General features: G+C 42.1%; 1 protein-coding gene across 2 annotated transcripts in view; it reads left to right on the top strand.

The window, feature by feature from the left end:
• Positions 1 to 27,716, top strand: part of dtx1 (deltex 1, E3 ubiquitin ligase) — a 59,865-nt gene extending 32,149 nt beyond the window's left edge. For both annotated transcript variants that reach the window (XM_051951113.1, XM_022205657.2), the window contains exons 3-10: positions 5,082 to 5,829; positions 14,462 to 14,523; positions 14,667 to 14,828; positions 17,076 to 17,137; positions 17,300 to 17,458; positions 19,400 to 19,561; positions 21,224 to 21,313; positions 21,427 to 27,716. In XM_051951113.1, the coding sequence (XP_051807073.1) occupies positions 5,082 to 5,829; positions 14,462 to 14,523; positions 14,667 to 14,828; positions 17,076 to 17,137; positions 17,300 to 17,458; positions 19,400 to 19,561; positions 21,224 to 21,313; positions 21,427 to 21,651 (1,670 nt within the window). In that variant the 3' untranslated portion in view covers positions 21,652 to 27,716. The remainder of the gene's footprint in view (positions 1 to 5,081; positions 5,830 to 14,461; positions 14,524 to 14,666; positions 14,829 to 17,075; positions 17,138 to 17,299; positions 17,459 to 19,399; positions 19,562 to 21,223; positions 21,314 to 21,426) is intronic.
• The last annotated feature ends 261 nt before the right edge of the window (positions 27,717 to 27,977 follow it).

Below are 27,977 nucleotides of genomic sequence, written 5' to 3'. Positions count from 1 at the left end.
TTACGCCACACTTCTTGTATACAGTTTGTACAGTAATTGCACAGTTCTGATAAAAGCATCCAGTAAAAATAACTACAGAGCATCATGTTGCCAGTCTGCTATCGTTCCCCGCAGTATGCCTCCGAGGGCAGTCAAGGATGTTGCAATTTAATGATGCATGTCCTCCCATTTGAAAGACTGATTCAGACAGGCCTTTTCTTCGCTTCCAGAGGAAAACACAGCTATTAACGATGGAGACTGGCATGGCCTCACATGGCAAACACACTGCAGGAAGCTTCCCCTCAGCTATGATGTGAGAGGGCGACCCGGCTCACCCTGAACCCACCTGGCCCCACATGACAGCGGGGTTAGCGTCCCACAGCGAGGCCCGATGTGGCAATACATCACACAGCCACAGCTTGCTCAAGGGGAACCACGCTGGTGTTGGGAAAGGACAGCTGGAGGACGTCGTGGGAGGGAGATAAGAGATGAGAAGGGAGGGCAGGAAAGATGGCTGCCAGAGGAACACGGGGCCAATCGGGAAGTGGCCACTCTCGCTAAGTTTCCTGTGAGGAAGACCATGAGGGGTCAGAGCGAGAACATCAACTGAGTGCTGATTTTTTATTTGGCAGAGGCAGCCGTATTATACACAGCAGTAAATTACAGCAGAATAAGAGGCAGGGAGCAGAGTTTCAGACTGCATGTTTTGAGTAAAGCTTCCCTCATGAGGCCTAGGGGCTCTTGTGTTGTTGTGGCCTCTGGTATTTCCTTCCAGGGTCACTCATCAGCAACTTCTGCAGACCCTGCATAAGAATGCAAATATTTTTTTAAATGCTTTTGCTTCATTAGATCTTGGCTCTTAATTTTGTAGTTGTGGCCATCAATAACATCATAAACAAGAGTGTTGTACGTATGAAGTTGACTAATTAGATGTGAGGGATTCAGCATCTCTAAAATTAAAATTAAAACAAGCGATCCAACAGAATTATACAGGTTCAGTGAAACACATTTAAAAGACAAAGCAAAGGCAAAAAGTTAACTCGTGAAAACTTTTTAGTTACAACTCTAAAAGTACAGACTGACCTCTGTAAAGGAATAGTTGTTCGTGTAAAAGTGTACTTTTGTCCGCAGAGACGAGAACATTGCTCTTCATTTAACCATCTGTTCAGTTAGACTCAGGAAACGGCTCAGTTTGACATGAAAGCGAGTACAGACAACACGTCTGGCTCATTCCCAGGTTAGAAATATACAATTTTTTTTAATAGGATAAAAATGTCAGTCTCTGATTTTCAACAGCTCTCGTCAAATCATTTTTTCACCTTGTTACCATGTTCATGTGGTGTTTTTTTAATTTGCTGGATGACACATCATGAGTGAAATAAGCAGCCAACATAATGATGGAGCCTTAAGTTTACTGATGAGTCCCAAAAACACGGATTCAGACCTCCAGGGTTTCATATGCAACAAATCTGAGGAACCAATCCTGTCAGCTTGCCAGTAAAGGGGATTTCTGGATCATTATTCCTCAGAATCGGTTTCCAGTTCAAAATTGTATGCTTCAAATACTATTTGATCTTGTGTCTCGTAGAGTAGATTTACCGTGTTTTAGCAGATTAATAGGTGAGCTGGTGTGCTCAGAGATCTACAGATCTAAAAGTAGCATCAGTGTAGAGTTACATAAAAGTGATTTTAAGGCAGGAAGGGATTATTTTAATTTAAAAAAATGTAAATTTGGCACACAAATTTGTTTTTTAGGGGTGACTTTGAGGAGATAGCTGCCCCTATAACTATCTCACTTTGCCTGCTAGCTCCAGGACATAACTTCCCATAAAGCCACAATTTTCTTCATTCTTCTCAATACATCATCCAGACAGCAGTATAGCCAAACTGATACTGGTTTTTAGGGGGGGTACAGCTTCTTATATTGGCATGTCAGCTGTTTTTCCTTGTTACTATATGTTTACAGATTATATACATCTGTAAACACACAATATGTTGGTTTTATGTTGATTAATAGGAAATCTTATGGGGCTGTTGCTTTGTAACTGTCCAATAATGAGGCATTCTCCACCATCTGCTCCTCCCTGATGAGTGCTCTGCTGCATGTGCTGCAGGCATCATCGAGAGTATTGTAAAGAATAGAGCAGCTCTGCTGAACAAACTGTGTGATGACACCATTTCTAAATGACCCCAAGCTTCTTTTTTTTGCCTTTATGTTTTCATATCAACACGTATCAAACAACACATATGCCACAGGCCATTTGGATAGGGCTGTGAAGGCTGTGCAGCTCTTTGTCCTCACTTCATTTTAATTACACTCAAGAAATCCGACTGCCAAACAGCCGTCCCTCGAAGCCCGCTGAACTGTTTACAGAAATCTCTTTCAGCCGAGCACATTTCATGCATCAGGCGCCATCAGTGCACTCATGAACAATTAACAGTGCTAATAGGCCTTCATGAAGAGACACCGTTCATCTTTCCTCAACCAAGGTGAGATGTTTAAATTGATGCCTGGGAATAAAGCATCTCCACATGTTCAAATATTCATGAAGCCCGTGTTAAACTTGCCGCTTAGCAAGACTGTGTGAAGCTGCGCTGCTACTGATCGTGGCCAAAAGCTTGCAGCGGTGGTGAAAGTGCTGGACGTTACGGATCCCTCGAGAGCTGCAGTGATGAAGAGTTCAGATGTGTGGCTCACCATCACAGAAAGCTCCACTTCTATGGAAAAAGTCAAGAAAATGACTAATTTGAAGAAGATCTGAGGGTGTTTTATTTTGAGCTACGTTGCGGGAAACCATTCTTCACTATTATCTCCTGTGAAAACAGATGAAATCAGGCCAGCAAGCTGTGAGCAGGCACGCATGCAACTGGCTGAGAAAGTTGTGCATGGCTGCCTGACGTGAGAGACACAGGCAGCTGGCTCACTGAGCAGTCATCTGTGAGTGTGTGTGTGTGTGTGTGTGTGTGTGTGTGTGTGTGTGTGTGTGTGTGTGTGTGTGTGTGTGTGTGTGTGTGTGTGTGTGTGTGTGTGTGTGTGTGTGTGTGTGTGTGTGTGTGTGTGTGTGTGTGTGTGTGTGTGTGTGTGTGTGTTTCTCAAGCAGCTCCAAATGAAATTAGCCGTCAAGCCAAGTCCTTTAGCAGCAGTCTGCAGCAGCGACTCAAGGTCGGACTTGCTGATTCTGCTGATGCATTTTATTCTCCGGAGCCAGCACCAAGCAGCCAGATGCGGGGTTACCGCTGCCCACCGGCCCCCCTACTCATTCCCCACTCCCATTCATCCTCTGCACACACTCCCCGTCCCTCCATTATCTCTCTGGTCCTCCCTGGCATGGGAGTGTGCATTTACCCGTTAAATTAGGTGGGGGAAGGAGGGGGGGGGGGGGTGATGCTTTCTGCCGGAGCCTGGATATCCTTGCTGACGTACGGCTCGGAGATGGATAGGCTAAGGTGTCCTGATTTCCCATGTGACCACAGTAATTGTGTTATAATGAAGGTGGGAGCTGAGTGGCCATCAGCAGAGGGACAGAAGCACAAAGCCACCAGCTCCTGTCTGTCGTCATGTGGAATAGAGTGCAGACAGCATGGCATTATGGGTATCGTGTCTGTTCCTGAAGTTCCGTGTGTGCAGTTTAATACACAGCAGGAGCTTGTTGGGGTGAGGGCGTTTTCCTAACGTGTGCACCCCTGCTTGTTATTCCCTCAAGCAAGTGGTGAATGTTAGAGCTCATCTCCATCAGCCGGCCATGTTGCTGTCTCAATGTTTGTTAGCTTACCCGCCGAGCTTGAAACCGGAGAACCATTAAAACTGCGTCTTGCCTCAGGCTAATGTCACCAGCAGTTTGTCTTTTGTTTTTTATTTCTAATTTACACAGTTTTTCCATTTACTTTAATTGTCAAATGTAATGAAAAAGTCAAATCTCAAGCTCACATAGTTTTAGTTAAAATAGCTGCCGTAAAGTAAGTAATGCTCTCCATTTGTACAATCTACCCAGAATTTATCTTGTATCTTTTTTCTCATTAAATTACCACCCTGTCATTTTCTGTCTATGGTTAATGTAATTAATTAGAGTAAATTAACCCTCTGAACCCTAACCGGTTTCTGGGTGTTTTTTGCGCCCGTCACATTAACTCACTGTGAGCTCATTTTGCACTGCAATATAAAATGCTGTACCTTTTATTGGAACAGCACAACCATGACTGGAAGCAGGAAGCACTCAGAAATGTATTCTGTGCAGTTACAATAACATAATTCATAGAAGAGAAAAAACAAAGTTATATTTCTTTGAATATTCATTTAAAAAATTGAAAATGAATGGAATTAACATGTAGATTTTTCTAAATGCCCACAGGTGTTACCAGTATTAGGAGAAAATAGCGACTCGTATCATTGATTTTTTTTTTTTTTTAACATAGATTTTGAATTTCTTTCTATACTTGTCTCCTATCTGTTTTCTGGAAACACATCCTGCCCAGTTCAGTCAAAGTCCCTGCATTTTTGTCATGTGACTGTTAGTCTTAGCTGAGTCATGAATGGATTCACATTTGCAAAAAAATTTGCAGATTTTTTTTGCTTTTACAGACTCTGGTTGCTGCTGCTGATTTATTTTTGATGAGATACAGCAATTGTCTTTGTTTAAATGGTGTGATTTTGGCAATTTTTAAAAAAGATGACAGACACTGCACATATTTTCCACATGAAGTTCCCTCTACTCATCATGAGGAGCTCCACTCTGCCTGTGAGAAGTGCGACTCATGATAAGTAGCTCTGATTACATCATTTGGCATTTCTTGGCTCAGGCTTGAGACTTCTTGCTTTTCAAACTGGAAGTGTGGCATTTAAAAGAATTTGGCATTTAGGAGGGAGGGAGTTGGAATGAAAGATGCTACTCAGTTGTGTTACAGAAAATGTAATGCATTATAGGATGTAGGAGTTTTTGGGTCTTGCTCCACGTTAGAGGCTGAAAGTAAATTCCTTCTTTAATCTATTTCTTTCAAGTCCCCCAGCTTTAGTTGTGGCATGCTAAATTACAACGAGTGAAATGCTTTAACAGCTTTCTAGACAAAAACCCATCCTCACTTTCTCCTCTGTTCTTTATTTTTAGGCACCATGAGACCAGTGCAGAGGAACTTCTATGAACCATCGTCCGCCCCGGGGAAAGGCGTTGTGTGGGAATGGGAGAACGACAACGGCTCGTGGACGCCGTACGACATGGAGATCTGTGTGACCATCCAGAATGCGTACGAGAAGCAGCACCCCTGGCTGGACCTGACCTCTCTGGGCTTCTGCTACCTCATCGACTTTAACAGCATGTCTCAGACCAACAGGCAGAGCCAGCGCAAGCGACGCCTGCGGAGACGAATGGACCTGGCCTACCCGCTCATCATGGGCTCCATCCCCAAGTCCCAGTCCTGGCCCGTGGGAGCCAGCTCCGGCCAGCCCTGTTCCTGCCAGCAGTGCATCCTAGTGAACAGTACGAGAGCTGCCTCCAACGCTATTCTGGCCTCTCAGCGGCGGAAGCTCTACGGTGGAACGGCGGGCAACCCGGGTGCTACAGGAACCCTCACTGTAGTGCGGCAGAGCAACACCTTTGCGGGGACCTCCCTCTGGTCTCCAACATCCGGCTCCTCCGGCACCAACAACAATAACATAAGTGTAGGAGGCGGGCAAGCTAAAGCGGAACAGGTGCAGCTGCCTCTGTCCACTGCCAACTTCCCCTGTTCCCCCGTGATGCCATCTCTTTCATCCGCCCATGGCCACCACGCTCTCACCATCAACGGACAGAACAACCTGAACCGGCCGGGCACTCAACGCATTTCCATGGGAACTGCCAGAGGAGCCATCCCACCAGGGTAATGATGTCTGCCAACAAATCATGCATTCCCTTTTTTTTTTTCTTATTTTCAAGAGTCTGCAGTAGCCTTTTACTTGCTATAGCCGTGGCATTATTCTCAGACTGAGTTGAATTTACAGTTCCGCTGAGGCAGTGGGTGGATATAAAAAGCCAGGACTCTATCTCCATGTCCGCTTTACCCTGAATGTGTCGGGCTGGCTGTACTCATTTTCTTTCTCCCCTTTGCCCTCTGCTGATTTGTGGCTACTCTTGTTAACATGTTGATCAATGCATCTGCAGAAAAACTCAGGCTCAGTTCCCTTTGCACGATTTTCCTGTGCAAGAAGCCTTTTCTTCCATATATGTGTCTGCCATGGATACTGCTCCATAATGAGCTTATGTTGGCCCCGATAGGCGTGAAATAATGCAGCTCTTTTGGATCATTCTGTTGCCTCTGCTTTGAACTAATTTGTTGCTATCACACGTGGCCGCAGTCGTCATGTCATGGGATGTGAAACAGTCGGACATTGTATGCAGAATATCTGGAAGTGTGTGAGTTTGACGGCATCTTTGTTTCATGCTGGGTGTGTGTGAGTGTGAACGCACGGTCAGACATGTGAAACGGGCTCTGGTGTAGCTGTGGAAACCTATTTGCCATGGAGGCAGAGCTCCACTGGGGAAGAATGAATAATGGATCAAGGAAAAATGGGAGCTTCAGCAGAGCGCTCTGACCTCAGAGCGATTCAGAGAAAGGATCCAAGGAAAAGAAGTGTGTTAGCGTTGTAACCGATACTTCAGTCCCCTATCCTGCTTTCTTTTACTAAAATAAACCCTCTCCTGATCTAATTTGATTCCATTTTGTTCTCGCCGCTCATGGGGAGAGACACACTTACTGCATGTTTGAATAATGCCGTCCTTCACCCAGGCACAGACGCTTTCACTTTCTGTGGCCTAATTCATTGTCACTGAACTGTACAGCGGATTGTGCTCGCCGTAGCAGGCCGTGACGTTTGTTTTGTGCATCGAGTAGGTGGGAGATGATGCATCTCTGTGTCTGTGGTGTCTGTGGTAGAGAAAGTCAGCATAAGATGACCTACTCAGGGATGTTTCTTCTGTATTTTAGGAATGCAGCAAAGGCTCAGGTGCGCGGAGTTGTGGATGAATTGTGACTTTTTCACCTCGCAGCACAAAGGCTTCTGTGGAGACGGTGTGAGCGAGAGAGAGGAAGAGACGGGGGGGGGGGGGGGGGGGGGGGCGGAGTGCACCGGTTCCCAGGCGAGTGGCTCGACATACAGGATGACTGTGGTTACCATACACACAGCAGGACATGAGAGCTCGCAAACACACACACACACACGAACTGAAATGTGAACTCCCTCGCACAGCCCCACAAGCGTGCTACAGACAGATAACAGAGGAACCCACACAGAATGTAAAACATCAGATCTGTTTTTTCACACACCCACGCCCTAATATAACCGGTGTTTGGTACAAGGAAGGTATTTGGCACGTTGTGGATTGTTTACGTGAGTTTATTCAGCTGCTTTACATACATAAACAAGCGAGCTGTGTCTGGAATAATGTACAAATGTTTAAGTTAATCTCACATGTGATTGATTTCACCTTTACAGCAGGCAGCGTGTTTTTATGACCTGTGTATCATTGATGATGAAGGCTGCATTCAGATATTGATCTTTGTATTGCTTCTAGGGGCCCTTGGTAGTGGGCTGTGACGGGGGTGGGGGTTGTACTGCTTCATGCATCTGTCTTACATGCACAAATATTAGAAGTGGCACCATCTGCTGGTTTGTGTCAACACATCAGTTTATCTTATTACCGAGCAGCCCACATATCACCACCTGCACAGCGTAGTAGCAACAGATGCAGACTGCTATGGGTTTGTTTTTCACATCATTGCACTCAAACACTGTTGCATTTGTTCAAAGCAGGGCGTAACAAAAGATAACTCAAAAATCAACTCCTAATCATTAATTCTTCAGTATTTTCTTGAATAATTGGTTGAATTGGTTCACACTGGTTGAATCTAGGAAAAGAGTTACTGACATTTCTGCTTAAAAAAATAACAAACGAATTTTTCTGTCAGTTGACCGGTTAATGAATCCGCTGTTTGTTTCAGGTCTACAAGAAAGCAGAAAACTAAACGGTACTATATTTTACATTTTTGAAATTCTTAAAAATGACCAGATAAAAAGTTGCTCATGTTTTGAATCTAATGTTTTTGTGGCAAACATAATACATAGCTGTACACAGTTACATATAAGTATAAATTAAGGATGCACGATATTGGATTTTTGCTGATAGTCTGGTTTTGTTTTTATTTCCTTAATTTTGGCCAGTTGGACACTGCCATTCAAAAGTTGGGGGTCACCCAGGCAGTTTCATGTTTTCCATGAAAACTCACACTTTCATTCATGTGCTAACATAACTCCCCAAAGGTTTTCTAATCATCAATTAGCCTTTCAACACCATTAGCTAACACAATGTAGCATTAGAACACAGGAGTGATGGTTGCTGGAAATGTTCCTCTGTGCCCCTATATAGATATTCTTTTAAAAATCAATCATTTCCAGCTAGAATAGCCATTTACCACATTAACAATGTCTAGACTGTATTTCTGATTAACTTAATGTTATCTTCATTAAAAAATCTGCTTTTCTTTTAAAAAGAAGGACCCCAAACTTTTGAGTTGTAGTGTATATTCTGTTGTATTCACATCCTTTTTCAATCAATTGCAGGAATCAGGTCTCTCCTGTAGTGGAATTAACATGTTAACATGCCCTCTCTTATGGCACTGACCCACTTATGTCATTTTATCACCAATAATGATGCTGATATCATTGGGCAGTCCTAGCATATACAGTGATTATAAATATGTAGTGTTCATCAGCAGTTATCCAGTCTATTCATCCATTAGCTGTACCTCCTTTATCCTGTAGAAGGTGACCGCTGACATTAGGTAAGAGGCAGCGCACATCCTGGACAGCTTCTCAGTCCGTTGTGGGCCAAACAAACAGAGAAAAACAACCATGCACGCTCACATTCACACCGACAGTCAAATCTGTGGGAGGAAGCTGAAAAACCCCACATAGGCTCAGACAAAACATGCAAACATGAACCCAGGTTTCAACCCAGACTCTCTTGTTGTGAGGTGTCAGCGTTAGCCACTGTAACACCGTGTGAACTCAGTTTGCCCACTGAAGACATGTTTTCTCTTATAAGTGCTATAATGTCATTGACAATCTGTTTTTACATTTGCTTCCATTTCAGAGTGCCCCACAACAGTAGACAAAACCAATAAAGCTTAAATCTGCATACAATCACATTAGTTGTAAACGTTAATGTTTATTACACATGTTAAAGGGGGGCTAAAAATACTATTTACAATGAAGTGCAAAATTATATGAACAACACAGGTAAATGTAAATGTCCTCAGTTATTTAATCTGCAGATCAAACTTGTAATGAAATGTGAATCAAAGTTCTCAATATGAGATTTGCTGTCACGACATGGAGCGTAGTGATGATATCGAATCATCTGCCTGTTTAGAAGGCAAAGAAAAGAGCCATATGTTGTGGTGGAGTGAACACAAAGAATTTCACTCTCTAACCACTTCCTCTTGTGCGCTTTCTCTCTGTGTTTAACAGACTCGAGGCCGGCTCTGTGTGTCTCTAGACAGACTTGTTAAATATGACTTTCTGTCCTCTGAGAGGTGAAATATGAAGGGTAACAAAAACAACTGTCCAGTCTCGATCAGCTGAAAGAAAAAGCTTTTGAATAGCGTGTGTTTGCACACTGCTGCAGAGCTCCTTGTGTTTCGAACTCTAGTCTGGCTGTTGACTGGAGGGCTGCGAGTGTATCGAGTGCAGAGATCATTAGCCCTCAGTGGGCTGCTTCAACGCTCTGCTCTGGCACTCCCCTTATGATAAAAATTAATACTGAACTAAATGAATAAATCATGAGAGCTCATGTGAACCAAACTGGGGCGATTTGGGAATTACTCGTTTTATTGCTGATTTTCGGGGCATTTCAGGTACATTTTGACACATATTCCCCCCTACAACCACCTTCATTGGAGCAGGAGGGGAGCAGGGCTTACCTCTGCCTGCTGCTCCCCACATCAATATGTAATTAAGCGCTCGTGGAGTTCTCTCCAACCGACCCCCCTCCCACTGTCTTTACAGCGCATAATAAACAGATGAGGAGATATTAGCCTTCTGTCAGCACTTTCTCAACTAGGCTTAATGTGGTGTCTCTATTTGGGGAATCACATCTGATTAAGTCCTCAAGGCACGCTGGAGATTCCCCGAGGAGAAGACGGATGATGCAGAGCGGGAGACAGAAGAGGGACAGAGACCCTCAAGACCTAACTAACCAGGGGTCACAATTAATGTGGTGTTAATGGATTAGATATGTGGGGCGGCTGCATGTATTACTTGATAATGGCACTGTTTTTTTGGTCAGAGATTGCAGCATTTGGGTGTAGCCAGGCTTAACTTTTTTCATGCAGAGGAGCTGGAGAGAAGGGAGAAGTCCAGAGGAAGAGAAAAATTAGAGTTGGCAGCATAAAGGAAACGCAGAGGTTGTGGTTTGCGGAATGTGTCTCATCAAAGCTGGAGTGCAGAAAGGCACAAGGTTTCTGCTTGTTTACATTGATGATGAGGTGTAATTGCTTGAAAAATCTGAGCAGAAGCCAACAGAGCCTATTGTTCAGAATCACTGATTTTTTTTAACCCTAAAAATGCCAGTTTCATAAGAACAACAGACTCTGATGTCGGTCTTTTAGCATGAATGATGGATGAAAGGATTCTGCAGAAGGGAAAAGTTAAATCCAGAGTCAAACCCTGGAAGCCATCCGGCGTCGGGGGTTGTCAGCACAGTGGGAGGAGGTGACATGTGTCTCCAACCCAAGCGCTTCAGGCGTCAGCCATGACGGAGAGGGTCACCGCCTCCAGAAGTGCACATTTCCAAAACAAAGAACAAGTCAAGAGAATCAGAATTAGATGGAAGGCAGCAGCTGCTCACCAGCTACAGGTTGCCTGGCTGGTTCAGGACGCGGCCTCGTGAGAGAGCAATTTCTGCCGCACATAGATACAGTAAACGATCACAAACATTACAGAAATAACAAAACGGGATGAGAGATTGTTTGCAAGATATGCATCTGTCTACCCCAAACACAGCAGAGATAAGTGCGTTGGCTCGTTTCCTTCCGTCTGACTGATAAGGATCATAAGTAGCTGCTCCTCCTTCTGTGTTTTCTTCTTCTTCTGCTTCTTTTTTTGGTGTTGCAGCTGTTTTTATCAACGTATTCATTATGCTGTACACTCTGCAGCTGATAGCAGGATCTTTGCGAGAATTGGAAAGCAATAAAGATGAAAGGCATTTCTAATTAATGTTATGTTACAGATCCTTGACAGATCTGCTGTACTGTGAGCTTCCAGTTGGTGCAAAATGTGCAGACGGCACACAATGAGGATGGTGTTGAGGGCTCTTGTGGTGTGTCGTCCCATTTCTTCTCCTTATGAAAAGAATTTGTTTGATCACGGCGCTCTCTGTGAAATTATACTTGCACTCATAAAGGGAGGCATCTTGTTGATGGCGTGTTGTGATTTGATTTAGGCCTAAGTGCATGTTTAAACCAAAGACAGACTCTCCCACCGGCTTCTGCTTTAGTTGATCACGTGTATTTCTGATATTTCTTTTTAATAACATTTTCCTCTTTCTTCCACGCTCTTCTCAGAGGCAAAAACAAGCTCTGCCTTCATTTTCCAGTCAGACAGAAGAGACTGCAAACCTCTGACTCAAGTTGCTACTTTTATCGGGTGAAGGGCAGCTGTGAGCCGTGAGACTTGCAGGAGGTGAGCTCACCCGATCCTCTGCTGCGGTTGAAGGTGTGAAGTTACCCGCTGTCATCTTTGCTTCGAAAAAAATCTCAAATAAATCAAGCCTTTCGTGGTTTCCTGAACTCGACATTCTTGCGTTTACCAGAGCTGCACAGCACATGTACTTACATTTTGACACATCAGTCCAGACACGCAACAGGAGTCAGCTGATCCGGGTTTCTGGTCCACTGGTGGGAGATGCAGTGTGTCTGAGTCCTTTCCAAAGATGCGATAGGACACATCAGTCTCAGCCAGCCCTCGCGTCCCTTTTTGTTATTGCACTCAGCTTATTGAAGGGCTTCCCCTGGCACAGGAACAGAGGCTCTCACTAATATCAAAGCCGTCTGTCTGAGGCGGATTTGTGCAGCGCTGCAGGGCCAAAGACCTCAGTCGCTTCATGGTCAAAGAGATTTAAAAGTATATGTGCAGTCGTGTCTGTCTGTTGTTGATTAACTGAGAGAGCAGAGCAGTGTGCATCTAGACTTTTGTTACTTTGATCTGCTCATTATCTGACACGCAAAGGGCAGTTGTTTGTACACCAAAATTACTTTTTAAACAAAAGGCTATTGTGAAGGAGCCTGCGTGTGTGTGTTATTTCTGTTTTCACATGACAAAGCTGTATTATGTGATGAATCTAGACGAGGTGTGAATGAAATGTCTCAGAAAACCTCAAGTGGTTTAGGCTATTATAAACTTGACCACTGGTGGTGTTGCGTGCAGCATCTTTTCAAAACCATGTTTGTTCGTTTTTTTGGGACGACCACAAGCCACTGAGTGACATAATGCTGCCTACTTCACAGGACACTAATGCAAATGTGAGTATTTTAACAAAATATTTCATCAGTGTGTCGGAAACAGCTCACTTTTTTCACCTTTTCGGGGTCAGAAACAACAGATGCAACATTTAAAAAGCCCTTTATTTACCATCTTTAATCACTATGCCTAATGATAAGAATAGAAGTGAGTGAGGTTTATATCACACCGCCACACTTCAATCCTAAAAACAACAGCATGCATGTTGGCGTCTTTTCAGTTAGTAATAAATCACTCTGAAGCATAAAGAATACATCAATAACCTCATCTGAAAGCATAGATAAGCTAGTCACATGGTAAAAATAGTCTATTGTCAATATTTTAAAGACCACCAGGAAAATGTTACCCATCGTGTTTTCCGTGAAGCTCATGTCTTATTTTATCTTCATCATGTCTGAGCCAGGCTCTCCTGCAGATCACACTGTTCGCCTTAAAAGATCTGTGACATGAATGCACTGAGAAAAAAACGAGTTTATTGCTGTCTCCATGCTGAGTTGATGTCTTTACACATTTCATCTTAAAAGGCTAATTGAGCTCTTGCATTTGGTGTTTTTAAAATATTCTTTCTTTGGCCTTGACAGACTTCATTATGTTAGAATGTTGGTTCCTTCAGAGCAACCCCGTCTACCAAATGAAAGGGACAAGAACAGCTTCATAATGGCTCTCAGTTTAATGTGCTTTCGCATATTGACAGCAGGCAGCAGTATTAAGCCATAAAGCAGCACATCGACACATTAAAACAATCTGCTTTGGTAACATTTCATTAGGTGGGAAATACACTGAACGTATTTGTCAGGCCTCCATTAACTGATTGTTTTACCATTTGGTGGTGGCGCAAAAAGCTGTAAATACAGCTCTGACATATTCTCATCTTATAAAGCTGATCTGGGACACAGTTGTCTGTTTACTAGCAGACACTGAGCCAAAGATGCTCTTATTTACACAGAGTTTATAGCACTTTGTTTTGGTCTCACTAACTCCTATGGGATATCGTTGCTAAATGCTCCGCTACGAGCTAATTGCTAACTTTTTCCATTTCACAACACAGCATCAATCTAGCCCAAAGACACTGACAACAACCAGCTGAAAGCTACACATTGACTGGAATCATTTTCAGTCCAGTTAGAAAGCAGTAGCATGGTTATTACACACTTTGCAGCTTTAATCTGGATGCTTATTTCCGGTGTAAATGGGGTCGCTTTATCCTGAAGTTTACATTTAACTTCCTTTTGGGGTTGTCCAGCTGCTTCACATCTAAACCACATCGGGTGTGATTTAATACAAGCTTTAATGACTGCAGTGTTTCTGTCAAATAACAGCTTTTTCTTGCTGTGACTCAAGTTGCTGCAGAGTCCTGGTTGTAACCCGCTGTGCTGTGGGATGCTGGTCGAGTCGAGGCTCCAGTCCAGTGAAAAGAGAAACTAACTGACTTGTGTGCTCATATTCGTGCCCCGAGTGCTTTTGTCTGCTCTGCTCCACAGATCTCGAAGAGCGCGCAAGTCAACTGTCTTTGTCGTCTGTGTTTCCCGTGAACTCCAACCCGTCCAAATGTCATCCTGAATCAGGCTCTGCTGCAGTGCTTTGTACATGAGTCAAGCTGTCTCATCCCGTTGCAGTCGTCTCTGTCTCTGCCGTGAAGCACATGTGACATTTTAACTTGAGTGTTTTTCATGGCGTGCAGAGCAGAACTATCTGCCGCTCTCAGGATTTTTCAGCCGTGGCGTAAAAAGCGGCGGGACAATTTACTGTCCGTTTTAGAGGTCACAGTGCCATTTAAGGGGTATAAAAAATGTAAATTTTGAATGGACCGGCATGACGAGAAGCTCCCCCTGCTCACATAGAGAGGGGATGTGGATGTATGATGTGAGCAGGGACACACTGAATAACTTAATTCTTTATTACTGCTTTGTTTCACTCTCCATTTCTTTTCTCTTATAGTGTTCCTGCCCTCCCAGTGAAGAACTTGACTGGCTCTGGACCAGTGCACCCAGCGCTAGCAGGTTAGACCACATCACCAGCATCTGTTTGGCTAAAAAAATTATCATGTCTGTGAAGAAATTCTAAATCCTATGTTTGCTCTTATTTCTCTTGTCTTCTATGTGTGTGTGTGTGTATGTGTGTCTCTGCTCTGCATATGCATCAGGTATGACAGGTATCCTGATGTGCGCTGCAGGTCTGCCGGTTTGCCTGACTCGAGCCCCGAAGCCTATACTACACCCACCACCCATCAACAAGAGCGACATGAAGCCGGTGCCAGGGATCAATGGCATGCGCCGCAAAACTAAGAAAAAGCACCTAAGGAGAGGTGAGACGGAGGTTATGAAGAGAAGAATGTACACAGAGGACAAATAATGTGAAACACCACCACTGTGCAGTTTTAGCGAAAGCATGATTTAATATGAAATGCACTGAGGAGAGGATTAGGCCAACCGCTGACAGGCAGCAGACTGTCTTTGTCCTGCCAAGCTTTGCGATGGTCTCCGTATCAGCTGTCTGTGAGTCTGTTGTTTAGCGTGCAAACAAAACTACCAGATAAACTGTTAGAGGATTCTTAATTGTCGTGTGAATGCCTCCAATTTAAGCTCTTTAAAGACGACATTAATTATAACCTCTCCAAGGTTGTTGAGGATTAGTTAGAAAAGCATTTTTTTTACCTTCCAGAAAACTCATATAAAATGTAATCATGATTTCTGTTTCAGATTTATGATTAAATAGGGTGAGGGTTTGATTAACAAGTTTATAGATGTAACACCGGCAGAGACAGTTGTAAAGAAAGTAATTAACAAGGGTCTGTTGCACTGAGCTGGTCTGAGACGAGATCTGGTGTTAAGCTGGACGGCTCTGGGCTTGAATAAGTGCTGGTCGATGCAGGCTGTGGATTCTGCTGCCCTCCCAAGGGAGCCTTTGTCCCAGTCGATCAGTGAGGCTTCGGGTTTCCATCTCCGCAGCGTACATGTCCTCTCAGTCAACCCTTAAAAGCTTTTCTTTACGGTAGACACAAACGTAATTGTGTGAAGATGACGTGATAACACTTTATTCTAAACTTTAATCTAATTTCTTAAGAAGGAAATGATATATATGTAAATTTGCAGAAAGTTCCCTGCAAAGGAAAAGGTTATTTGGTGCTAATTATAGGGAAATTGAGACGGTATTCAGATGGTGGAACTGTATTATGAAGTAACTGCTCATGTAGCCTGGAGCTTGCCTCTATAGAGGCACACATGTCATTCCATATACTCTGTATAAAGAGCAAAGTTAAATATTTTGGTGAGTTTAAATAGAATTATTTCTTGAAATGAAATTTCCCCTGAAAATCTGCAACTTATGATGAGCTCCACTAAACTAAATAATCTCAAACTATAAGAGAGCGTATAGTCATGCTTTGAGCTGCATGAGACTGTAGGCACAGCTGGGCTAAATGCTAACATATCTGGTAGCGCTAGATATAGAATGCATTCATTTTGTAAGCATTTGAAACTTTGACATTGAAACATAATGACGCATGAAATGCAAAGTTAAGCAATCACAAAAGCTATTAGAATGAAACTCTAGTGATGAACGTTGTCTGTGTGTGCTTAAAATATTGCATTAAAATGCTCAAATTCATATCCAAATATTTTTTGCAGTCAAGACCATGGCTGTAAACTCAGACAGATGCTATCTGTCTGAATATTCCCCCCTAATTTGTTTTTAGAATAATTCCTGAAAAGGTAAATAGAAATTATGAACCTATTAAATGTTGAGTGAATAAAGCAGCAGCTAAATGTGCAACCTATATGTACTTTTTTGCAGAAAGGGCATAAACTCAAACATATTGGAGAGTTGTGAGAGTAATAGTATTCTGCGGGGTTTTTTTTTTTTTACTTGTTCAGGGAGATTTAGATTTATCCTGCTCTGCTTTCGGCACAGAAAACCGTCAGAGATTCTTGATCTGGCTAATGAAGCCATCAAATGACAGTAGCACAAAATGCATATTCCAGTCTCTTTCTGTTTTTCTCCTCCTTTTTGCTGTTTTCTCTAATCTCTCGCTTCACAACTGTCTGCTACCTCTGCCCATCCTTTGTACCTCGATATATTTTTTTGGTCTCTTTCCACTGCTCTCAGTGCCTCTGTTCACTGGCTGTCCCTCAAATGAACAAACAAAGGCCCCGGGGGAAAGGAGGTTGCCTGTAAGCATATTAGGGGTGTAAGCTGTGGGTGTGCTCTCAGCCATGCTAGCCTGATTGCACACGGGGATTATCAGAGTGTGTGGGGACGGCGAGTTGTTGTGTGCCAGTTTGAAGGTGACCTCCTCTTCAACATCACAGAGATCTATAGTGTATAACATGCACACTCACACACTTTTATCTGACAAAAAAAAAGGTAGCCAGGCCAGAGTGGTCACTGAGCCGATTGATCAAGGTCTAGCTTTTATTGTCTGTGTTCACATGACAATTAAATGCCAGGCAGAGATCCATCTTTATTCAGTTTCACTTGTGGTTTCTGGATTTAAATGTGTTTGCCTTTTCTTTGATGGCCATTTCATTTCTTGCATGTTTTATTTTGCGACAAGGGAAAAACCCAGAGGATGTGGTGCGAAGATACACAGAGAAGATTAAAGTGTTGCCAGATGAGGTAAGAAAAAGACACAAAAAGGCGCACGCACACGGAGGACTTCAAAGTTTCGTGGCCACCAAGAGTTGCAATCTGTCGCCGTTCAGCGTCCGAACCAAGTCTCACAAATACAGTCATGCACGAGTCGAATGGCAGCTGAAGTATTTTGGTTGGCTATTCCAGGACTGTACCATCTGCATGGAGAGGCTGGTCATGTCATCAGGCTATGAAGGCGTCCTGCAGCACAAAGGCATCAAGCCAGAACTGGTGGGCAAACTTGGCAAGTGCGGGCACATGTACCATCTGCTGTGCCTGGTGGCCATGTACAACAATGGCAATAAGGTGGGTAAACGCTTGTGAGCCAGACGTTGTTATGATGTCACTCTAGGCTCAAATTCTAAACTCGCGATGTCTTCCAGCTTGACTGCGTTACTGGCTCTGGTGCTTGATCGGGCCCCAATATTGTTGCACACAGATGGGGATGTAATATAGTCTCATCAGATCAGTCAAATCAAACTTGACAGCACAGTGCTTCGTAAAATCAACCACTTACTTGAGTCCACTTGCATGGAATACAGATGTACTTACTTACATTTTGTATCGGGGCATGTATATCGTTTTGGTTTTATTCATCCAGATTTAGAAATATCCATTTTTGAGATTGCTGCTTTTACCCCTTCATGTTGATCAAAGCATTTGTAAACTACATTTGAAGGTTTAAACTGCACCTTTCCGGAAATGATATCCTCACATTGCGTATAAACAGTTTTTAATTAAGACGTGCATTTGTTTTAAATCCACAAATTGTGATCTTTGTGTCCCGCTTACTAATACCAGTTGTATTAAGACTTTTGTGGCTCCAGAGAGAATGAAAGTTTCAACCAAACAAACAAACAAACAAAAATTAGCTACACATTAGGAACAAGAAAAGCACTCAGAGAGCATAGTTCTTCGCCAAGGCTGCTCAGTCATTGTATGATTTCTGATGGGTAAGTCCACAGCGGTGGATTTGTAGTAGAATCGGAATTATGTGATCATCTGCAGGCAGCTGACTGATGTAGTGTTCACTTGTTGTCATAGTTAGTGATGCCGTGACGCTATCTCGCAATAATACAGAAATCTTTAATAAATCTGTGGATCCAGACTATAAACCACATCACTGCCAAAATCTAATCAATTTGTTCTTCTGACATTTCTGACATTCCCTAAAACTTTAATCCAAACCCGTTGGTCCCTTTTTATAGTAATGTTGCACACAGACAGACGAACCGACAAACATGCATTCCTTGGTGGAGTAATAATTTCATCAGCTGCTACTACCAAAACCTAAACCTATTCAAGTTGTATTGTGGGTAGTCTCAGTCTCAGTCATAGCCAGACTATTCTCTAGCACCGACACAATGCTGTGAAGAATGGTCTGACTCATCATCGTCATCCAGCTCTGGCATGTTTGTATTTCTTAAACCACAATCACCCTGGGTGGGACAAAGAATAGGAAGCACAGGCAGTTCCCTCACAATGCAGGGGAATTGTATTAGTGATATATTTTCATGCAGTAAAAAATAGCACAGCTGCTTTAGTGTACAATCCTAAACTTCAGCAAACCTTAGAATTGCCAGTGTGAAACATTGCTACCCTGAGGTTGTTGTTTCCTGTAGTGAAGGGGTTTTGAAATGGAGACCAGAAAGCTGTGAAATGCACGGCCAATGGCAGGCTCACACCCACAACCTACATCCAATTATACGTATGTTGTGGGTAATGTAAGGACAAGATATTTGGAAAGCAAAAGAATGCATTAAAAATACCCGTGGTGCATTTTTAGTCTTTAGTAGCTGTCCACATAGTGAGTCTGACACTATTACAAGAAAGCAGTGCTAAATAGGTGTTTATAAGGAAATTGTTATGTAGCACTCAAACATTAACATAAGCATTAATTTGGTGTTACGTTTCTGGCTTCGCGACCAAATGCTTTCTGCTCAATTATGTTCAGTAGCTTGTTGCTAACGTCAACAGTTAAACCCAAAGACACAAAGCTCTGTAAGTGACTCCAGCACAAACTTGAATAATCGTGAACACAAGATGATTGATTAATGCTGCTTTAAATTCATGTTTTTATAGCTTTAAGCATCACAAATTAAATGTCATTTACATTAACTGAGATGGGTTATCATTAAACAGTTGAAAAAAATGTTCTTGTCACTGGAGATAAGATAATTTTTTACTTTTTGAAAAAAAAACTTAGCCAATTATTGTCACAAATTCTGTGCATTTCTCTTCAAGCAGGATGGCAGTCTTCAGTGCCCAACATGTAAAACCATCTATGGGGAGAAAACGGGCACCCAGCCCCCTGGGAAGATGGAGTACCACGTCATCCCCCACTGCCTGCCCGGCTACCCAGACTCCAAGACCATCCGCATTGTCTATGACATTCCTGCCGGGATCCAGGTGAGAGCGGTCTCCCTTTACTAAATCCACCGTGCCGCCTCTGTGCCCTGATCCACTGTCTCCCACACCGTCTCTCTAAATCTGTGAACTTTCTACAACTGCTTATCCGCTTAAGCCTGACGGGCAGTTGTTCGTGCAGGAAGTTGAGGTGTTGGGGAACTGCACTCTCAGGGATCACACAGCAGCTCTGGCAAAGACGGACCATTTTTTAAAATGTGCGACACGTGTAATACTCATATTGGGCCATTTTCTTGTCCTTACCTTTATCTTTATGTATATGATATGCACTACTGTTTGAAACTTTGGGGTCAACAGACAGAAATGTTCTTATTTTTAAAAGAAAGGCAGTTTTTTTTCATTGAAGATAACATTGAATTAATCGGAATCGGCAGTCTAGACATTGTCAATGTGGTAAATGACTATTCTGGCTGGAAATGGCTGATTTTTAATGGAATATCTCCATAGGGGTACAGAGGAACGTTTCCTGCAACTATCACTCCTGTGTTCTAATGCTACATTGTGTTAGCTAACGGTGTTGAAATGCTAATTGATGATTAGAAAACCCTTGTGCAATTCTGTTAGCACATGAATAAAAGTGTGAGTTTTCATGGAAAACATTAAACTGCCTGGGTAACCCCAAACTTTTGAATGGTAGTGTCCAACTGGCCAAAATTAAAGAAATAAAAACAAAATATAGGTTATTTGCAGCTGAATGTTTTGAAGTCTGAGTTTGAGCTGGTGGGTTGGTAGAGATGAGAGGGCTGCGTTTTTTTTTTTCATCCTCACTGCTGAGATGAGCTTTAATGAAGTCAATAAACTGACCTTTTTACGCTAGCAGAGCAGGATTAGCGTCCCCTGGGTCAGAGAATACCAGGGGTCATCTGACCACTCAGTTCAGCACAGCAGCACAATGAATTATTGCCAGAGAGAATTACTCTTCCTCAGTTCACCCTCTAAACATGCTGACAAAAGTGTAATACTCTCAATGGACAACAGTAAAATAACATTCGGTCGGATTAAAGTAGTTTTATATTCACCAGATGAATGGTGATTAACGCAGCAGTCTATCTTGGTGGAATAGTGTAGGCGTGATGACAAATTTACAATCAAAAACTTATTAGATGTCACTTTTAAATACACAATTGTACTGCTGATTTGCACTGAGATTGGCTTGTTAGTGGAAGATGTGTATGCACACATTTCTCTCTTAATAAAGAGAGGAAGACAGTCAATGGAGAAAATAGGACATTTAACCCATCCAGGGAGCTTAATAGAGGCAGAAAGAACACAAAACAGGCTTGAAATAGCAGTTAGTCGACACTGAGGCGCTATAACTGTAACTGTACCATACCTCCTCTATTAATAGGGTTTTGGGTTTTCTGTCCCCATTCTGACCCATGTGTAGACCTGATTTATTCAACCTGAGGTGGGTTTTTTTTTTAACATTGGAGGCTTGAAACAGCCAATCTAAAATAAGATCATTAAAGAGATAATTGGATGTTTACAGTAGCATATTTCAGATAATTTTTACAAAAGGCCATTGTAAGCAATGTCAACAATAAAGCTTGTCCTGTGGGTGCTGGTGACATTTCCCACACAATTATGTCGTAATTGGAAGGGAAGGAGTTGTAACGTTTGTTTTTGTTGTTGACATTTTGCCAGACCAATGAGCACCCCAACCCCGGGAAGAAGTTCAGTGCGAGAGGGTTCCCTCGACACTGCTACCTCCCCGACAACGAGAAAGGCAGGAAGGTGAGCTCTGACACCAGGCCCAGGAAACAGTGAACCTGCATGTGGTCTGTTTATTTATTCATTTGCTGTACAGACATTTTTCAAAACCCTTCTTTTTGTTTGTGTGTCTCCAGGTTCTGAAGCTACTGATCATGGCCTGGGACAGACGCCTCATCTTCACCATCGGCACGTCCAGCACCACAGGCGAGTCAGACACTGTGGTGTGGAACGAGATTCACCACAAGACAGAATTTGGCTCCAACCTGACCGGTCACGGCTACCCCGACCCCAACTACTTGGACAATGTCCTGACAGAGCTGTCGGCCCAGGGGGTCGGCGAGGACAACCTGAAGGACTGACGGCCAGCTGAGCTGGTGCACAGGAACTCAAAGCCCGCCATCTCTAGAGAACAGGGACACTGCATGAGGGGCCAACACGCAGTCGACAATTCTTTACTCCCCACAAACAAAAATATCCTACAGAAGTGGTGGCACGAGAGCAATGGAAGCAAAACTAATGGTTCTAATCGATGTTATGGTTTGTATAACCTAGAATTCCCCCCTGCTGTCTCTTTATTCATGCCTTGTGCATGGTGCGTCCATGGCACGTGATGAAAGTTGATGGTGATAGGTGCGGTTAAATGGTATTAAACCTGTTTTTGGTTCAACTGAAACCGTTCGGCTGTACTTGCAGTAAACCGACAAGGGGCCAGAAATAAACACAGGCATATTTGTAAATGCTGATCTCCAGAATGCATGGTCCCGACTAACGCTGCGTAATGAATGTCGAGCAAATACCTGCAGAAGGGTGAGCTGTCAGCGGATCAGCTGTTGCTTGATGTTGTTGAGATACATTTAAGAGAATTTCAGCTTCTCAATTGATTGAAAATTGATTACTTGCTCCCCCTTTTACTATTATTTATAATTATTGACCTGTTGTGAAACCTGGCTTTGTGATTTGAAGGAGAGGATCTTGGCTCTGATGATGTCATTTAAAGGTTGCACTGGGCATCTCTGACTTTTTCCACTTGTGGTACGACAGATCAGTTATTCTGTGTGTTCTGTAGTGCATGACGTAGATTCCAGAGAGCTACAGGCTGTGAAATATTGATGTTTGGTAATAAATGTATGTTGTACGGTTAACCTTGTAGACTGTCCGTGAGAGGAGACATGAAATGGATGAAACAAGCGTCTGACCAGTCAGTTTACTGCTTGTTGTGAGGTGTTGTAACTTGAAAGGCTGAGGTTGTGAAGTGGGATTTGCGCCTACGCTCCAAGGTTAAACTCGTTTGTTTTGTTGACACACTGATGACGCTGACCTCTGTGAATATAAAGCCTGCATTATTATTCTCCCGGTTGGAGCGAACCCAGGCGTTGGCACGATCCATCATGCTGACCATACGTGAGGGGTGAGCGCCGCGATTGCATGCAAGGAGGCGTTATTATGCCGGCTTTGAGTCCTTGAGGAGAAAAGCTGAACACACAGATGGGTGTTCCTCTTTCAAACCTCAACGGTTTTCCCACTGGAGATCCATCTTGGCCAGCGCTCCTGCTCGCCCCGAGATCTACAAGTCTCTCGTGAGCCTGTTTGCTGTTATTCACTCTGCTGGGTTCATCTGCTTGTACAGCGAGTGGTGAAACATCTCATTCCCTGCGTGAGCTCTCTCTTAGTCATTAGGTTGATCCTGATGTATGGCTTCGGCCTCACTCACCGCCTCCTCCTCTTCAGCTGCAGAGTGCATCATTCTAGAAACCATGCAAATGCTGGTCTAGTATGTTGCTGGTTGAGGCTTTTTTCCCCTCCTCTTTCCCACCTTGATTTCATGCCTGCGAGCTAAAGACTATTTGAAGGTCCTTGCTGGAGATCCTGTGATGTTTCTTTACCCAGAGATTAAAGATAGCCCAGTGCTGCATAATTCTCCATAAGTATATCTGATCAATTTTAATGAGCGGGGGTGTCGGTGGAAAGTTTATCATGTGGGCACCCAGCTGTGGGCTTAATTTGGGGGTGAATCATAGTCTTCCATAGCACTTTGAGGCAACATTTTTGTTCAATCAGTCATTTAATTTTTAGGAAAATGTCTTATATTGCAAAGAAAACCTGTCTTTTTTTATGTTGATGTTTATAAAATGGCTTGCAATGCTTTAAAAATATATATATAATATACATTTGCAGATGTGATATACCTTTAAATTCAAGCTCAATTTGAGTCAATGGTGTAAGTTTAATTTATTTTTATACTCTTCTATGTAGAAAATATAAAGACTGTCCCACATATCTATACACAGGCACATATTAACATGAATACATAAAATCTGGCAAAATTTGTCAGTATGTCAGGGACTGAAACATGTATGACTTGTTATGGACGTCTTATATTACAAGTAGTCTTAGCGTATGCTGCTGTTGTTACCTTAATGTAGAATCTGTGTAGTTGATCCCCTGTGGGACACCAATAAATACAGTAAATGTGTCTTTATTATTGGTGGGGAAGCTTTAGCAGCATGAAGATGGCTGTTTCCCCCCAAATGGGCAATTTCTCTTTTTTCTACTTGTCCAGAAAATGGGAATGGATGCAGTCAGGCATTTTTGTTGAGTCTGAAGGTGAAAACAGCCTGGGTTAAATATCAAACAGCAAATCATCTTAAGAGTTTGTTTTAGCTCACTGGAACAAGAAATTGGTGGGATTTGCTTCAGTTAATCAGTAAACAGGACAAAGGATGCTGATTTAAGGACCCTAAAGAAATGTTTTCCTTCTTAAAATCACTTTCTGACATCAAAGCACCACAGATATATGCACACACATGCTACATTCATACAGATAACCATGTTGCACATGTCTATCAGGTATATTGACGGCTAGAATAATCACAGACCACTTAAATTTTTCCGCTGATTTCCAGCTGCTTGGTTTCAAAAACAATATTTTTCAGTGATATGTGATGATGAATGATGCATCGGTAGATGACAATTGTGAGTTGTTCCAAAAATACATTATCCTCTGTAGATCATAATATTTACTTAATGTAATAATTAAGCAAACATACCCGCCTTAATTTATTTCTAAGTGTATCGGTCTTTGCTTTTGCTATAGATTGGCTTCGTGTACGTTTGTTTGGAAATTTTCATATGAATTTCTTAAAGATCTATGTAACCATACCCAGCTCAATTTATTTCCAAGTATATTTTTTTATTGTTTTGGCTGTAAATAGACTTTGTGTGTGTTGGTTTGGAAATTTATATGTAAATTACTTAAAGATACATGTAAAAAATTAAGCACATTTCTGACACGCCTCACAATTCAGTTGCAATTGCATTTCAGGTAAATTATTATATACACATATTCTGTATATGTATAAATATGAATATATATTTTACATAAGTAAATATTTCCACTAAGATATACATTATTTTCAGAAATTATACATTCAGTGTATCAGCTGGGTTTTCCTGAGTTACACACAGCTTAACTTAGTGTGTCCTTACCGTGATATCAAATCAACGCATTTGGAATACTAAGATACTGTAATTATTATGCAATTTCTTGGCGTAAGCATTCATTTCATCCCAAAACAGCACAAACAACTGGTGTTTTGTAGTATTTCAGCTGGCTTGAATCCCTCTGCAAAATGGCAGCCAAGCAGAGACACGTTCACAAGCTGGTAAGAGGTGTTTCTCCCAAAATTAGAACTGTGACGATTTTATTTTTTAGATTTATATTTACCTGTCTGTCATTTTTTTCTGCGAACTCCACCACCGGATGATTAGTGCAGTTCATATTGATATTTTATAATCACAAAGGATATTTTGTCCAACATTAGCTTCGATTACTGTTCATTTCATCATGAATGTTTCACTTTAAAGATGCTTAAAATGCAATTCTATTCAGCATTTTTAAAATAATTGTGTATCAAATGAGAAAGTGGAAGCAATGAGAAACATCACCTGAACCTGCAGCTCCCCTGCTTAGTCGTCCAGCTTTTAACTTCACTGTTTGGGTTCCCTCTCACACTGTGTTCAGACAGAAGGTGAAGAGAGAAAAGTGCATTAGCAGAACATGGAAAACCCAAGATGCTAAAATCACAGAGCAGCAGCTTCAGTCTTTCATCTGTTTCTACACAGAATACATGCAGCCACAGCTAGGAGGTGTAGCTCACCAGCATACATGACAACACATTCTGATGCCAACCTCTATCACCCAGTGGAAAAATCATAAATATCCATGGATATATGCATATATTCATATATTTCCACTTTATTTTAAAAGTATATTAACTGTTTTTGTTTAACTTTAGGTGTTTATGATGCAAAAACACAGGAAACTACCATATATCTGACTGAACTTTCGCCAAACGTATGTTAATATTGATATTTTATCAACCATATGATTCAATCTATGCATCCATTTGAAAGTTGTATTGGGGAAATTCATGTAATTTATGTGCTTTCTGTTTAAGTTGACATATTTGCAGCTGGAGGAGAATGCACAGTCACTGCTATTATGGATAAAGAAGAAAGAAAAAAAGGCCTGAGGCTTGGTTTGAGTGTGTAGCATGATTGCTACATGAGAAAAACATCTTAGCTGGAAGCGCGCATGCCTTCATTGTGACATTTTTGTCCACACACAGCTAAAATCCCACAGTGTACAAAATTAGGTTATAATTTAACGAGTAGCTCGATGCATTTAGCAGCTAAAAAGCCAAATATTTCCTCCAGGAATGTGCAAACAGCAAAAACAGATCAAAAAGTGAATTAATATTGGAGTAGGAATTCAACAGGTGAACCAAAACTGAATGCTAAAGAAATGCTAATCTGTTTATGAGTTGACTAAATGTGGCATTCCCTGCTTCCACTGCAACCAAAAAACACGCACTGTAAACATTAGTTGTTCCACAGTTAAGCATTTACTGAAATACTTCAAGCCGCTAATAAGGTTGTATTTCGTTTAAACTGCTGTTCTGTGTTTTTAGGCTGTTCCCTACAGAAGCTAAAACAAACTGCTTCAAGTCATTTGAAGTTTGATTTTGACCCAGGTGGTAAATTCTTTTCGCCCTGCTCCATTTCAAGTTCTCCCCTTCACACCTTTTTGACACCCTTTATAAAAATGGGACAGCAAGAGAGAATGCTTCCGATCTATCAGGGATTCTTTTTCCATGTTGAATGAAGTTTCATGAACTAGAGAAATCCAAATGTTTGCTTCTTCAACGTTTCCTTTCCGTGTGTCGGTCTCGCGGTGTGAACGATGCAGGCCCTTTAGACTTTTCAGGTGTGTACAGACGTCTATGGGAACGACGGCTAAAACGGGCTTTGGTGTTTGTGCGAATTCAAGAAGAGAGAGATGGTTTTTATGCAATCTACTATTTTTAAGATCCAATACATGATTTACTGTGTAGCAAGAAGGTGGATTCTTGGTTTAAATGACAATGGATGTTTTCTTCATGGGGTGCCTACCTCCAGGATTCTAAACAGAAAGGGGTTGCAATCGGAGAACGTTCACATGCTATGTATTAGAAAACATATATTTTTGATGTCTTTTTTGAATGATTGTCTCTAAAAAAAAGAACTATAACATAACATTTATTGTATTACTCTTATTAAGATTCATTCCATACTATCCATTTGAGTAGAAGCAGGATAAGGGATTAAATGGCTTTGTCCTGACATATGAAGTATTTACAGTTGTACCCTCTCGTAGTGTCTACTGCAAACTGTACTTCTGTCTCTAAATGATACCTTAACATTTTGTGTGGATATACTGTGTGTTTGTATCCGTCTGTCTGTGTGGGTGTGTGTGAGTGTGTCGCTGAAGTGGGCGTCTAGTAGACAAAGCTTAGGTTCATGTCCTTTAAAGATACAGTGATGTTCTCCTAGAGGTGCATGTTAACCAAACTGTGAGCGAGTTTATTGACAATGCATAGCTTTTTCTTTTCTTTTTTTTTTTTTTAATGTACGAAAACATCATTGGCTTCTTTAAAAGCGTCACCCTGGTTTTCTGGTGATTTAGCACTGTGGTTTTGCAACTTACTCCAGTTAGTTAGAGCGGTCTATTTTCTTTTATTTCTCCTCTATCGGCTTTGATTTACACAGATGGGGACGTGATGGCGTTTGGCTGCCCTCCTCACTCTTTTGACGACATGTAAAACATCTGAATGTTTTGCATTTAAGTGCCCATTTTAATTGACATCTTGGAATCATGACTTTTGCGGTTTGATTTCTCTTCAGCAGCGTCTGCGCATTGCTATTTAAAATGGTTCACACGAGGAGAAATTGAAACAAACTAAAAGCGAGATATAGAGAGACATTGATTAAACTATAAAGGGCTTCTTAAACTATCGGTCTTTATTGAATTGTGATGACCTTGTTGCATGTTTGTGTGTTTCTTGTGGAAAAATAAATGTGCCCTCGATCGGGGTAGTTTGTTTGACCTTTTGTCACCTTGGCTCTTCCTCGTTTTTTTTTGTTTTTTTTCTCCCCCAGTCGGTGGCATGTCCACCTTCATTCAGCTCCACCGTTTCCTCCTCCCTGTGCAGCTCTGTGCTCTCGTTATATGGATATAAATGAGCTTTGCTGGAGCTGTGGAGTGCAGCAGACACTGTTCTCTCTGGCAGTAAATTTGCTTTATGGCCATTTTCTGTCTTTGGCTGCTGTGTGTTGGTGCTGCTGGTTGACGCATATTAAAGCAGGC

The sequence above is a fragment of the Acanthochromis polyacanthus genome, chromosome 7 (genome assembly GCF_021347895.1).
Source record: "Acanthochromis polyacanthus isolate Apoly-LR-REF ecotype Palm Island chromosome 7, KAUST_Apoly_ChrSc, whole genome shotgun sequence".
Lineage (NCBI taxonomy): Eukaryota > Metazoa > Chordata > Actinopteri > Pomacentridae > Acanthochromis > Acanthochromis polyacanthus.
Note: the sequence above shows the minus strand (reverse complement) of the source record. Positions and strands in the feature narration are given on the sequence as shown.